The sequence below is a fragment of the Pseudorca crassidens genome, chromosome 6, assembly GCF_039906515.1.
Source record: "Pseudorca crassidens isolate mPseCra1 chromosome 6, mPseCra1.hap1, whole genome shotgun sequence".
Classification (NCBI taxonomy): domain Eukaryota; kingdom Metazoa; phylum Chordata; class Mammalia; order Artiodactyla; family Delphinidae; genus Pseudorca; species Pseudorca crassidens.
This window is the reverse complement of record NC_090301.1, coordinates 54,706,366-54,718,930: the sequence shown is the minus strand read 5'-3', so window position 1 is coordinate 54,718,930 and position 12,565 is coordinate 54,706,366. Positions and strand designations below refer to the sequence as shown.

The window sequence follows — 12,565 nt, the reverse complement described above, 5'->3', positions numbered from 1 at the left end:
GCTCCAGACCTACCTTTCCATGTGTTTGTCCCCACTTGAATGCCTCCTTTGTACCTTAAAGTTAACACGTCTGAAACCATACTCATGACCTGCTGTCAGTTGTGGATTTCCTTTGGCCAGCCCTCGCTAGGAATACCAGAAACCTGGGAACCATCCTCAACACTGCTTTTCCTCCTCCATATCTACTCACAACTGACAGGACTAGGTGCTGAGTTTCCTGCCACCTCTCTAGTTCACTATCTCTTGTTTCCTGATCATCAGGCCTCCCTCATCTTCTTTACTTCCCCAGTTTGGTTCTCCTCATGGCTGCCAAAGTGATCTTTTAAACACACAAATCTGGTTATACCTCACCTCTGTATGGCCTCCTATGCTCATGATAAAAATCAAAATGCTGACCATGGACTACAAGGCCCTGCAGGAATTGATCTGTGCCTTTCTTTGACCATCATGGCACTGTCTCTGTGTGCTCTGATCATATTGACCAGCGTCAATTCATTGATCACACCCAGCTGGACAACCAGACACCTGGTTAACTCTTTCGTATCCTTCAGATCTCAGCTCAAGCCCACTTGCACAGGGATACCTCTGACCTCCAGACCTAGTGAGTTGCCCTCGCCATGTGTCCTCCTAATACTCCATGCATCTTCATCCTTTTTGATTTTTTTCATTGACTGTCTCTCCCTCTGGACTGAAAAGTTTAGGTCTCACTTTTCTTTGGCCTAAAGATTGATTTCTCTTCATCACCAGCAGCTTTCTTTTCTAATTTGTGCTAAAGTACTTACCCAAGGGTTCTATGCTTCCTTCAAGGTATTATGATCAAGATTGGGCCTGGAACTTAGCCTTCCACCTTCTTAGAAGAGGACAAGTTCACTTTAGTTGTCAGTGTTTTGGGACACAGATTGTTTGTTGTGTAAGCTTTTCATCTTACACTGTCATGCTTACCTTTAAAAAAATTTTTTTTCTAGCAACCTGTGTTGCCAATTGAACAATGCTTCTCTTGGGGACAAGTTTTTAGCTCTATTAGTTACAATGCAGACTTTCCTTATATAAATCCAAATGAAAAATGAAATGGTTCTTGGCTGTGGATAAGTGAAGCAACTCCATCATTACCCCAGTCCCGGGACATGCCTGTCAGTCTGTAGATACTTGTGAGCCTGCTGGTTGCTGCGAGTCATATGTAGGTATGCTGTGGTCTTGAAGTGCAGATAGCAGTACATATGTGTATTCCTTGATCCTTCCCAAATGCCGGATCATACGATGCATAAAGTACATCAACACTTTTGCCGTTTGTCACTGACTGCTTTTTGTCAGATTTAACCATCACATGCATGACATGACTGAACTAAACTGATGACAAACATGGATGGAGCTCTTATTATAATCCACTGAGCAGGGCAAATTAAATTTCAAGGGAAGAAACTGATATACTTTGGCATGAGGGTCCAGAACATAGCATTGTAATCTGCTTTAAAACAACAATACAAGGGAAGAATATCACTTTAACGTGTGGTTTCTTCCTGTTTTCCATGTTGACAAACTTTTGTTACATACTAATGCTTTTATCCTCTACCTTAAAATCTAGAAGAAGAAATAGTATTTTGTAATGTGTCAGAGTTCTCCCTCTCACCTTTTAGTACTGTTGCCTAGAAAAAATGATTTTTAATTTAAGGATTTTTAAATCATTCACATGAGGTTTTATTGTTTGTTCATTTTGCTTTTAGGTGTTTTGGACACCCTCAGTATTTGCCTCAGCTTTTCTAGTCAAACCTGATTCATGAAATGGACTAAAGCTGAAAAATCATCTGCTTCTTTGTCTGTGAATTGGAGACACGATTGGGATGGTCTTCAGTGCATACAACTAGATTCAAACTGCAGCTATGAGTTCAGATGAGAAGGGCATATCCCCTGCTCATAGAACATCCACCCCCACCCATAGAAGTGCCTCCTCTTCGGCATCCTCTCAAAGGGACAGTAGGCAGGTAAGATAACAGTGTAAAGTGCATTTTGTTATTTTATGCAACTATAGTACCATTAGGATATGATGGGATTGCTAATTAAGTCTGAAATTTTTGCTGCGAAGATTTTTATTCCACAGGAAAACTCTCTGTTTTCTGTAGGTCTACCTGATGATGTCGTGAAGATCCTGCTCTAGCTTTTCTGTGATTTAGAATCTTTTTTCAGAGTACAAACTACAGGAAGGGTAGCTAAGTGAAGCCCTGCAGTGTTCTCCTCACATCTGTACCTGGAGGCAAGAGACAGCTTCTGGAACATGAATGTTCTGTTCTTCCTTCCTCATTCATGGAGGTGGAAAGGGATCTGAACAGTCTTCCTCCAAGTCTCTCACTGGTCTGCCAAGCCCTAACTTCTGTTTGGAGTTTCATGGAATCTGGTAACAGTCAGATTCAGGAATCAGGTTACAAATAAAATTGTAGAATCAGGGAATTAAGAGAATTAAAATCAATAGAGGAAATAAATTATTGGTGCTTAATTATCCAATTGAGCCCATTCTGTAAATTATTTTTGTTTACACAGTTACTTTATTACTACTTCAGTGCCTATTCTACAGGCAAGGTTGTATGGGGATTAGGCATGTGAATTCTCTTCATTGTCAAAACAGGTGATTGTTTTGCCCAGCACTTGTCTGAATATTATCATTTGCTATTGTAATATTGAGTAGAATTTCTTGTGTAACTGGAAATGCACAATAAGCAGAGGTTAACTTTATGAAAACTTTCCTTTTGGGGGACATTTAATTAGTGAACATTCTTGAAGAGTTTCCCCCCCCATTTTATTTTATTTTATTATTTATTTTTAACATCTTTATTGGAGTATAATTGCTTTACAATGGTGTGTTAGTTTCTGCTGTACAACAAAGTGAGTCAGTTATATATATACATATATCCCCACATCCCCTCCCTCTTGCATCTCCCTCCCACCCTCCCTATCCCACCCCTCTAGGTGGTCACAAAGCACCGAGCTAATCTCCCTGTGCTATGCAGTTGCTTCCCACTAGCTATCTATTTTACATTTGGTAGTGTATATATGTCCATGCTACTCTCTCACTTCATCCCAGCTTACCTTACCCTTCCCCCTCCCCATTTCCTCAACTCCATTCTCTACATGTGCATCTTTATTCCTGTCCTGCCCCTAGGTTCGTGAGAACCTTTTTTTTTTTTTTTTTTTGATTCCGTATATGTGTTAGCATCCGGTATTTGTTTCTCTCTTTCTGACTTACTTCACTCTGTATGATAGACTCTAGGTCCATCCACCTCACTACAAATAACTCAATTTTGTTTCTTTTTATAGCTGAGTAATATTCCATTGTATATATGTGCCACATCTTCTTTATCCATTCATCTGTCGATGGACACTTATGTTGCTTCCACGTCCTGGCTATTGTAAATAGTGCTGCAGTGAACATTGTGGTACATGTCTCTTTTTGAATTATTGTTATCTCGGGGTATATGCCCAGTAGTGGGATTGCTGGGTCATATGGTAGTTCTATTTTAGTTTTTTATGTTCTCCATAGTGGCTGTATCAATTTACATTCCCACCAACAGTGCAAGAGGTTACCCTTTTCTCCACACCCTCTCCAGCATTTATTGTTTGTAGATTTTTTGATGATGGCCATTCGGACGTGTGTGAGGTGAAACCTCATTGCAGTTTTGATTTGCATTTCTCTAATGATTATTGATGTTGAGCATCCTTTCATGTGTTTGCTGGCAATCTGTATATCTTCTTTGGAGAAATGTCTGTTTAGGTCTTCTGCCCATTTTTGGATTGGTTTGTTTGTTTTTTTGATATTGAGCTGCATGAGCTGCTTTTATATTTTACAGGTTAATCCTTTGTCAGTTGCTTCATTTGCAAATATTTTCTCCCATTCTAAGGGTTTTCTTTTTGTCTTGTTTATGGTTTCCTGTGCTAAACTTTTAAGTTTCATTAGGTCCCATTTGTTTATTTTTGGGCTTATTTCCATTTCTCTAGGAGGTGGGTCAAAAAGGATCTTGCTGTGATTTATGTAATAGACTGTTCTGCCTATGTTTTCCTCTAAGAGTTTTATAGTGCCTGGCCTTACATTTAGGTCTTTAATCCATTTTGAGTTTATTTGTGTGGATGGTGTTAGGGAGTGTTCTAATTTCATTCTTTTCGATGTAGCTGTCCAGTTTTCACAGCACCACTTATTGAAGAGGCTGTCTTTTCTCCATTGTATATTCTTGCCTCCTTTATCAAACATTGAGTGACCATATGTGCGTGGGTTTATCTCTGGGCTTTCTCTCCTGTTCCATTGATCTATATTTCTGTTTTTGTGCCCATACCATACTGTCTTGATTACAGTAGCTTTGTAGTATAGTTGGAAGTCAGGAAGCCTGATTCCGCCACCTCTGTTTTTCTTTCTCAAGATGCTTTGGCTTTTCGGGGTCTTCTGTGTTTCCATACAAATTGTGAAATTTTTTGTTCTAATTCTGTGAAAAATGCCATTGGTAGTCACACAGGGATTGCATTGAATCTGTAGATTGCTTTGGATAGTATAGTCATTTTCACAATGTTGATTCTTCCAATCCAAGAACATGGTATATCTCTCCATCAGTTTGTATCATCTTTAATTTCTTTCATCAGTGTCTTATAGTTTTCTGCATACAGGTCTTTTGTCTCCTTAGGCAGGTTTATTCCTAGGTATTTTATTCTTTTTGTTGCAGTGGTAAATGGGAGTGTTTCCTTAATTTCTCTTTCAGATTTTTTACCATTAGTATATAGGAATGTAAGAGATTTCTGTGCATTAAAGTTGTATCCTGCTACTTTACCAGATTCATTGATTAGCTCTAGTAGTTTTCTGCTGGTATCTTTAGGATTCTCTGTGTATAGTATCATGTCATCTGCAAACAATGACAGTTTTACTTCTTTTCTGATTTGTATTCCTTTTATTTCTTTTTCTTTTCTGATTGCTGTGGCTGAAACTTTCAAAACTATGTTGAATGATAGCGGTGAGAGTGGGCAACCTTGTCTTGTTCCTGATCTTAGAGGAAATGGTTTCAGATTTTCACCATTGAAAACGATGTTGGCTGTGCGTTTGTCATATAGGGCCTTTATTATGTTGACTTAGGTTCCCTCTATGCCTACTTTCTGGAGAGTTTTTATCATAAATGGGTGTTGAATTTTGTCAAAAGCTTTTTCTGGGTCTGTTGAGATTATCCTATGGTTTTTATCCTTCAGTTTGTTAATATGGTGTATCACATTGATTGATTTGCGTATCCTTGCATTCCTGGGATAAACTGCACTTGATCATGGTGTATGGTCCTTTTAATGTGCTGTTGGATTCTGTTTGCTGGTATTTTGTTGAGGATTTTTGCGTCTATGTTCATCTGTGATAGTGACCTTTAGTTTTCTTTTTTTGTGACATCTTTGTCTGGTTTTGGTATCAGCGTGATGGTGGCCTCGTAGAATGAGTTTGGGAGTGTTCCTCCCTCTGCTAGATTTTAGAAGAGTTTGAGAAGGGTAGGTGTCAGCTCTTCTCTAAATGTATGATAGAATTCGCCGCTGAAGCTATCTGGTCCTGGGCTTTTGTTTGTTGGAAGATTTTTTTTTTTTTTTTTTTTTTTTTTTTACGGTGTGCGGGCCTCCCACTGTTGTGGCCTCTCCCGTTGCGGAGCACAGGCTCCAGACACGCAGGCCCAGCGTCCATGGCGCACGGGCCAAGCCGCTCCGCGGCATGTGGGATCCTCCCGGACCGGGGCACGAACCCACGTCCCCTGCATCGGCAGGCGGACTCCCAACCACTGCGCCACCAGGGAAGCCCCCTGTTGGAAGATTTTTAATCACAGTTTCAATTTCAGTGCTTGTGATTGGTCTGTTTATATTTTCTATTTCTTCCTGGTTCAGTGTTGAAAGGTTGTGATTTTCTAAGAATTTGTCCATTTCTTCCAGGTTGTCCATTTTATTGGCATATAGGTGCTTGTACTAATCTCTCATGATACTTTGTTTTTCTGCAGTGTCAGTTGTAACTTCTCCTTTTTCATTTCAAATTTTATTGATTTGAGTCCTCTCCCTTGTTTTCTTGATGAGTCTGGCTAATGGTTTATCAATTTTGTTTATCTTCTCAAAGAACCAGCTTTTACTTTTATTGATCTTTGCTATTGTTTCCTTTCTTTTTCATTTATTTCTGATCTGATCTTTATGATTTCTTTCCTTCTGCTAACTCTTGGGTTTTTTTCTTCTTCTTTCTCTAATTGCTTTAGGTGTAAGGTTAGGTTGTTTATTTGAGATGTTTCTTGTTTCTTGAGGTAGGATTTTATTGCTATAAACTTTCCTCTTAGAACTGCTTTTGCTGCAGCCCATAGGTTTTGGGCCATTGTGTTTTCATTGTCATTTGTGTGTAGGTATTTTTTGATTTCCTCTTGGATTTCTTCAGTGAACTCTTGGTTATTTAGTAGTTATTTAGACTCCATGTGTTTGTATTTTTTACAGTTTTTTTTTCCTGTAATTGATATCTAGTTTCATAGCGTGTGATCAGAAAAGATGCTTGATACGATTTCAATTTTCTTAAATTTACCAAGGCTTGATTTGTGACCCAAGATATGATCTATCCTGGAGAATGTTCCATAAGCACTTGAGAAGAAAGTGTTTTCTGTTGTTTTTGGATGGAATGTCCTATAAATATCAATTAAGTCCATCTTGTTTAATGTGTCATTTAAAGCTTGTGTTTCCTTCTTTTCATTTTGGATGATCTGTCCATTGGTGAAAGTGGGGTGTTAAAGTCCCCTACTATTATTGTGTTACTGTCGATTTCCCCTTTTATGGCTGTAGCATTTGCCTTATGTATTGAGGTGCTCCCATGTTGGGTGCATAAGTATTTATAATTGTTATATCTTCTTCTTGGATTGGTCCTTTGATCATTATGTAGTGTCCTTTGTCTCTTCTAATACTCTTTATTTTAAAGTCTATTTTGTCTGATATGAGAATTGCTACTCCAGTTTTCGTTTGATTTCCATTTGCATGGAATATCTTTTTCCATACCCTCACTTTCAATCTGTATATGTCCCTAGGTCTGAATTGGGTCTCTTGTAGACAGCTTATGTCCGGGTATTGTTTTTGTATCCATTCAACCAGCCTGTGTCTTTCAGTTGTAGCATTTAATCCATCTACATTTAAGGTGATTATCAATATGTATGTTCCTGTTACCATTTTCTTAATTGTTTTGGGGTTTTTTTTGTAGGTCTTTTCCTTCTCTTGAGTTTCCTGCCTAGAGAAGTTCCTTTAGCATTTGTTGTAAAGCTGGTTTGGTGGTGCTGAATTCTCTTAGTTTTTGAATGTCTGTAAAGGTTTTAATTTCTCTGTTGAATCTGAATGAGATCCTTGCTGGGTAGAGTAATCTTGGTTGTAGGTTTTTCCCTTTCATCACTTTCAATACGTCCTGCCAGTCCCTTCTGGCTTGCAGAGTTTCTGCTGAAAGATCAGCTGTTAACCTTATGGGGATTCCCTTGTATGTTATTTGTTGCTTTTCCTTTGCTGCTTTTAATATTTTGTCTTTGTATTTAACTTTTGATAGTTTGATTAGTATGTGTCTTGGCATGTTTCTCCTTGGATTTATCCTGTATGGGACTCTCTGCGCTTCCTGGATTTGATTGACTATTTCCTTTCCCATATTAGGGAAGTTTTCAACTATAATCTCTTCAAATATTTTCTCGGTCCCTTTCTTTTTCTCCTCTTCTTCTGGGACCCCTATAATTCTAATGTTGGTACATTTAATGTTGTCCCAGAGTTCTCTGAGACTGTCCCAATTCTTTTCATTCATTTTTCTTTATTCTGCTGTGTGGTAGTTATTTCCACTCTTTCATCTTCCAGGTCACTTATCCGTTCTTCTGCCTCAGGTATTCTGCTATTGATTCCTTCTAGAGAATTACTAATTTCATTTATTGTGTTGTTCTTCATAGTTTGTTTGCTCTTTAGTTCTTCTAGGTCCCTGTTAAACGTTTCTCGTATTTTCTCCATTCTATTTCCAAGGTTTTGGATCATCTTTACTGTCATTACTGTGAATTCTTTGTCAGGTAGACTGCCTATTTCCTCTTCATTTGTTTGGTCTGGTGGGTTTTTACCTTGCTTCTTCATCTGCTGCATATTTCTCATTTTGTTTAGCTTACTGTGTTTGGGGTCTCCTTTTCGCAGGCTGCAGGTTCGTAGTTCCTGTTGTTTTTGGTGTCCACCCCCAGTGGGTGAGGTTGGTTCAGTGGCTTGTGTAGGCTTCCTAGTGGAGGGGACTGGTGCCTGTGTTCTGGTGGGTGGGGCTGGATCTTGTCTTTACGGTGTGCAGGGCCACGTCCGGTGGTGTGTTTTAGGGTGTCTGTGAACTTAGTATGATTTTAGGCAGCCTCTCTGCTAATGGGTGGTGTTGTATTCCTGTCTTGCTAGTTGTTTGGCATGGGGCGTCCATTACTGGAGCTTGCTGGCCGTTGGGTGGAGCTGGGTCTTAGCGCTGAGATGGAGATCTGTGGGAGAGCTCTTGCCGATTGACATTATGTGGGGCCGGGAGGTCTCTGTTGGTCCAATATTCTGAACTCGGCTTTCCCACCTCAGAGGCTCAGGCTTGACGCCAGACCGGAGCATCAAGACCCTGTCAGCCACACAGCTCAGAAGAAAAGGGAGAAAAAAAAGAAAAATAAATAAAAATTAAAAAATTAAATTATTAAAATAAAAAAATTGAAAAATAATTAAAAAAAAGAAGAGAGCAACCAAACCAATAAACAAATCCACTAATGATAACAAGTGTAAAAACTATACTAAGATAAACGTAAACGTCAGAAAAAAATCAGTCACAGATAGCAAACCCCAAGTCTACAGTTGCTCCCAAAGTCCACCACCTCAATTTTGGGATGATTTGTTCTCTGTCAGATATTCCACAAATGTAGGTACATCAAGTTGACTGTGGAGATTTAATCTGCTGCTCCTGAGGCTGCTGGGAGAGATTTCCCTTTCTCTGCTTTGTTCGCACAGCTCCTGGCGTTCAGCTTTGGATTTGGCCCCGCCTCTGCGTGTAGGTTGCCTGAGGGCGTCTGTTCCTGCTCAGACAGGACGGGGTTAAAGGAGCAGTTGATTAGGGGCTCTGGCTCACTCAGGCCGGTGGAAAGGAGGGGTACGGAATGCGGGGCAAGCCTGCAGCGGCAGAGGCCAGCATAATGTTGCAACAGCCTGAGGTGCGCCACGTGTTTTACTGGGGAAGTTGTCCCTGGATCACAGGACCCTGGCAGTGGCGGGCTACACAGGCTCCCGGGAGGGGAGGTGTGGATAGTGTCCTGTGCTTGCACACAGGCTTCTTGGTGGTTGTAGCAGCAGCGTTAGTGTTTCATGCCCGTCTCTGGTGTCCGAGCTGATAGCCGTAGCTTGCGCCCATCTCTGGAGCTCGTTTAGGTGGCACTCTGCCTTCTGTGGGCAAACAGGGAAGAAATCCCCTCTCCTCGTGCACCCTGAAACAATGGCCTTTTGTCTCTTAGGCAGGTCCAGACTTTTTCCCGGACTCCCTCCTGGCTAGCTGTGGTGCACTAGCCCCCTTCAGGCTGTATTCACACAGCCAACCCCAGTCCTCTCCCTGGGATCCAACCTCCGGAGCCTGAGCCTCAGCTCCCAGCCCCCACCTGCCCCGGCGGGTGAGCAGACAAGCCTCTTAGGCTGGTGAGTGCTGGTTGGCACCGATCCTCTGTGCGGGAATCTCTCCACTTTGCCCTCTGCACCCCTGCTGTGCTCTCCTCCGTGGCTCCGAAGCTTCCCCCCACTTACCCCGGTCTCCGCCAGTGAGGGGGCTTCCTAGCGTGCAGAAACTTCCTCCTTCTCAGCTCCCTCCCACTGGTGCAGGTCCCGTCCCTATTCTTTTGTCTCTGTTTTTTCTTTTGCCCTACCCAGGTACGTGGGGAGTTTCTTGCCTTTTGGGAAGTCTGAGGTCTTCTGCCAGTGTTCAGTAGGTGTTCTGTAGGAGTTGTTCCACATGTAGATGTATTTTTGATGTACTTGGGGGGAGGAAGGTGATCTCCACATCTTACTCCTCCACCATCTTAAAGGTCCCCCTCTCTTTCCCCCCATTTTATATGTTGAAAGTATATTGCCTAGTTTCTAGAAGTACACACATCAGTTATCTGATATTCCATAGTACAGACTTGGGTCTTGAGACAGCCAGTTCCACGTGAGAATTCATTCTTTTAGATGGTGGGAATGCATTTCTGGGGATGTTCCTTAAGGAACCCTCAGTCTACAAACCCTTTCAGAACTCCCTCTCCTATTTCTAGCAAGAGATTGCAGGGGAATCTGTAAGAATCAGGGTTTCCTTGTGTGTATATCTTTCACAGATTCTAAAGCAGATATTTCTATCCTTGGGAATTTTTGACATTGGTGTTTTTGTTATAGAAATCAAAGAGGATATCTACATTCTGTTCATTAGAAGCAGTTACACCGTTAACTAAATCTGTGATTACACACAGCTATAATGTTTATTGCATTACATTTTTAGAGTTTAAAAAAATTAAGAGTACCATGAATGAAAACACATTTATGTTAAATTCCTACTGCATGCTGAGATGCTTTCTAAGTTTGCAGTTTTAATCTACCCTTTACTTGGCTCTCTGTCCTTTCTCATTATGGCTTCTTCATTTTTCCCTTGCCCTGGGCATTTAAATTGAGAGACATTTTAAGCAGCATGGCCTTTCTGGCTGCTGAGGGAAGGAAGGGATGGACCCCATTCACCCTGGAGAATTATAGCAAATGGAAAAGACTGCTGACTGCTGCAGAAACATCTGTCACGCACTGTTGAGCTGCTGTTGCATCTGAGCTCTGGGGTTAGCGTGCTAAACAACAGGGAGGAACTGAGATCCTGGTCTGCCAGAGGACATGTAAAGGTGGAATGGGTGACTCCTGGCTGGCTTGTGGATGGAAAGTTTTATTATGGGAATAAAGGAGCACGTCTGCAAATTGATAATGAATTCTGGAAAAGTAAGAGACACTGTTCAAATGGTTATTATTCTTTAAGGAAAGAGTTTACTTTCATTCTTGTTTATCTCAGCCGGTGGAAACTGTCCCAAATACTTTCTCCTCTGGTTCCTTCCTGCCTCCTCTTTTGTGTCTGTTAATCCCCCTCAAGGGAGAGAAGAATAAAGAACAATTACAGTTCTTTTCTCTCCCTGTCTCATCACTTCTTAAAATCCAGTATTAACTTACGGAAATCAGAAACTCTGAGTGATCTTGGGATATAATATGATGTAGTGTATTTTAATGCATCTATTTTTGTGTGATGGCTGTTTTCGTAGTGAAGGGACATAGAGAAAGTGATGAAGTAGTCTTCATTGAATGTTACAGTTCTGATTTGACTGATATCTGTGTAGATGGTGTCAAATTGCAAAGTCCATCCCTATTTCTCTCCTAAGTTGATCATATTGGTAAAGGGTCTAGCACACAGCATATACCGTACAGTGGTACCTTACTGCACCTTTCTTGCCTGTCCTTCCCACGTTCTAGTCCTAGATCACTGATTACTTGATTGGGCATCTCTCCTTAGTTGTATCATTTTCACCTTAAATCGGTATGCTTAAACCAGTTTGCTATGAGGGTCATCATTCTCTCATGGACCCAGGGTCAAAGCCATTCCTTTCTTCTTTGCCTCTCCCACACTCAATAGGTTAACAAGTCCTATTGATTATTTCCTCCTTCATAATATCGTAATTTCTTTCTAGTCCCACTGTCGGCTCCCCAGACCAGACTTTCATCACCTCAACCTGGGATCCTGCAGGGTGCTCTTGCCTCACTGGCTCCTTATGGCCTCCTGAGATCGAATTTCCTGAATCTGGCAGATTCACGCTCAAAATCCTTCAAAGAGGGCTTCCCTGGTGGCGCAGTGGTTGAGTGTCCGCCTGCCGATGCAGGGGCCATGGGTTCGTGCCCTGGTCCGGGAGGATCCTACATGCCGCGGAGCGGCTGGGCCCGTGAGCCATGGCTGCTGAGCCTGTGCGTCCGGAGCCTGTGCTCCGCAACGGGAGAGGCCACAACAGTGAGAGGCCCGCGTACCGCAAAGAAAAAAAAAAATCCTTGAAAGGGGGCTTCCCTGGTGGCGCAGTGGTTGAGAGTCCGCCTGCCGATGCAGGGGACACGGGTTCGTGCCCCGGTCTGGGAAGATCCCACATGCCGCGGAGTGGCTGGGCCCGTGAGCCATGGCCGCTGGGCCTGCGCGTCCGGAGCCTGTGCTCCGCAACGGGAGAGGCCACAACAGTGAGAGGCCCACGTAATGCAAAAAAAAAAAAAAAAAATCCTTGAAAGACTTTCAGTTACCTACATGATTAAGGCCAGATTTCTTTACCTAGTATCCAGAGACCACCAGGATCGGATCCAGCCTCAGTGTCCCATTTTCCTCCCAACCTGTACAGTCTTCTCTGCTTAATGGTTCCCAAAACTGCCTTATCTCCATCTCTGCCCTTGTCTTTCCTGCACTGAATTCCCACCACCCTCCTCTCAACCTGATACCTCCCTATGCTTCAAAGACCAGCTTATGTGACACTCTCAACTGGCCACTCAAGCGGCCAGGGAAAGTTGAACTTTC

General features: G+C 42.0%; 1 protein-coding gene across 12 annotated transcripts in view; it reads left to right on the top strand.

Annotated features, from left to right (window-relative positions):
• OSBPL6 (oxysterol binding protein like 6) overlaps positions 1-12,565 on the top strand; it is a 207,072-nt gene that overhangs the window by 115,754 nt on the left and 78,753 nt on the right. For all 12 annotated transcript variants that reach the window (XM_067741421.1, XM_067741424.1, XM_067741425.1 and 9 more), the window contains exon 2: positions 1,722-1,979. In XM_067741421.1, coding sequence (XP_067597522.1) covers positions 1,878-1,979 — 102 coding nt within the window. In that variant the 5' untranslated portion in view covers positions 1,722-1,877. The remainder of the gene's footprint in view (positions 1-1,721; positions 1,980-12,565) is intronic.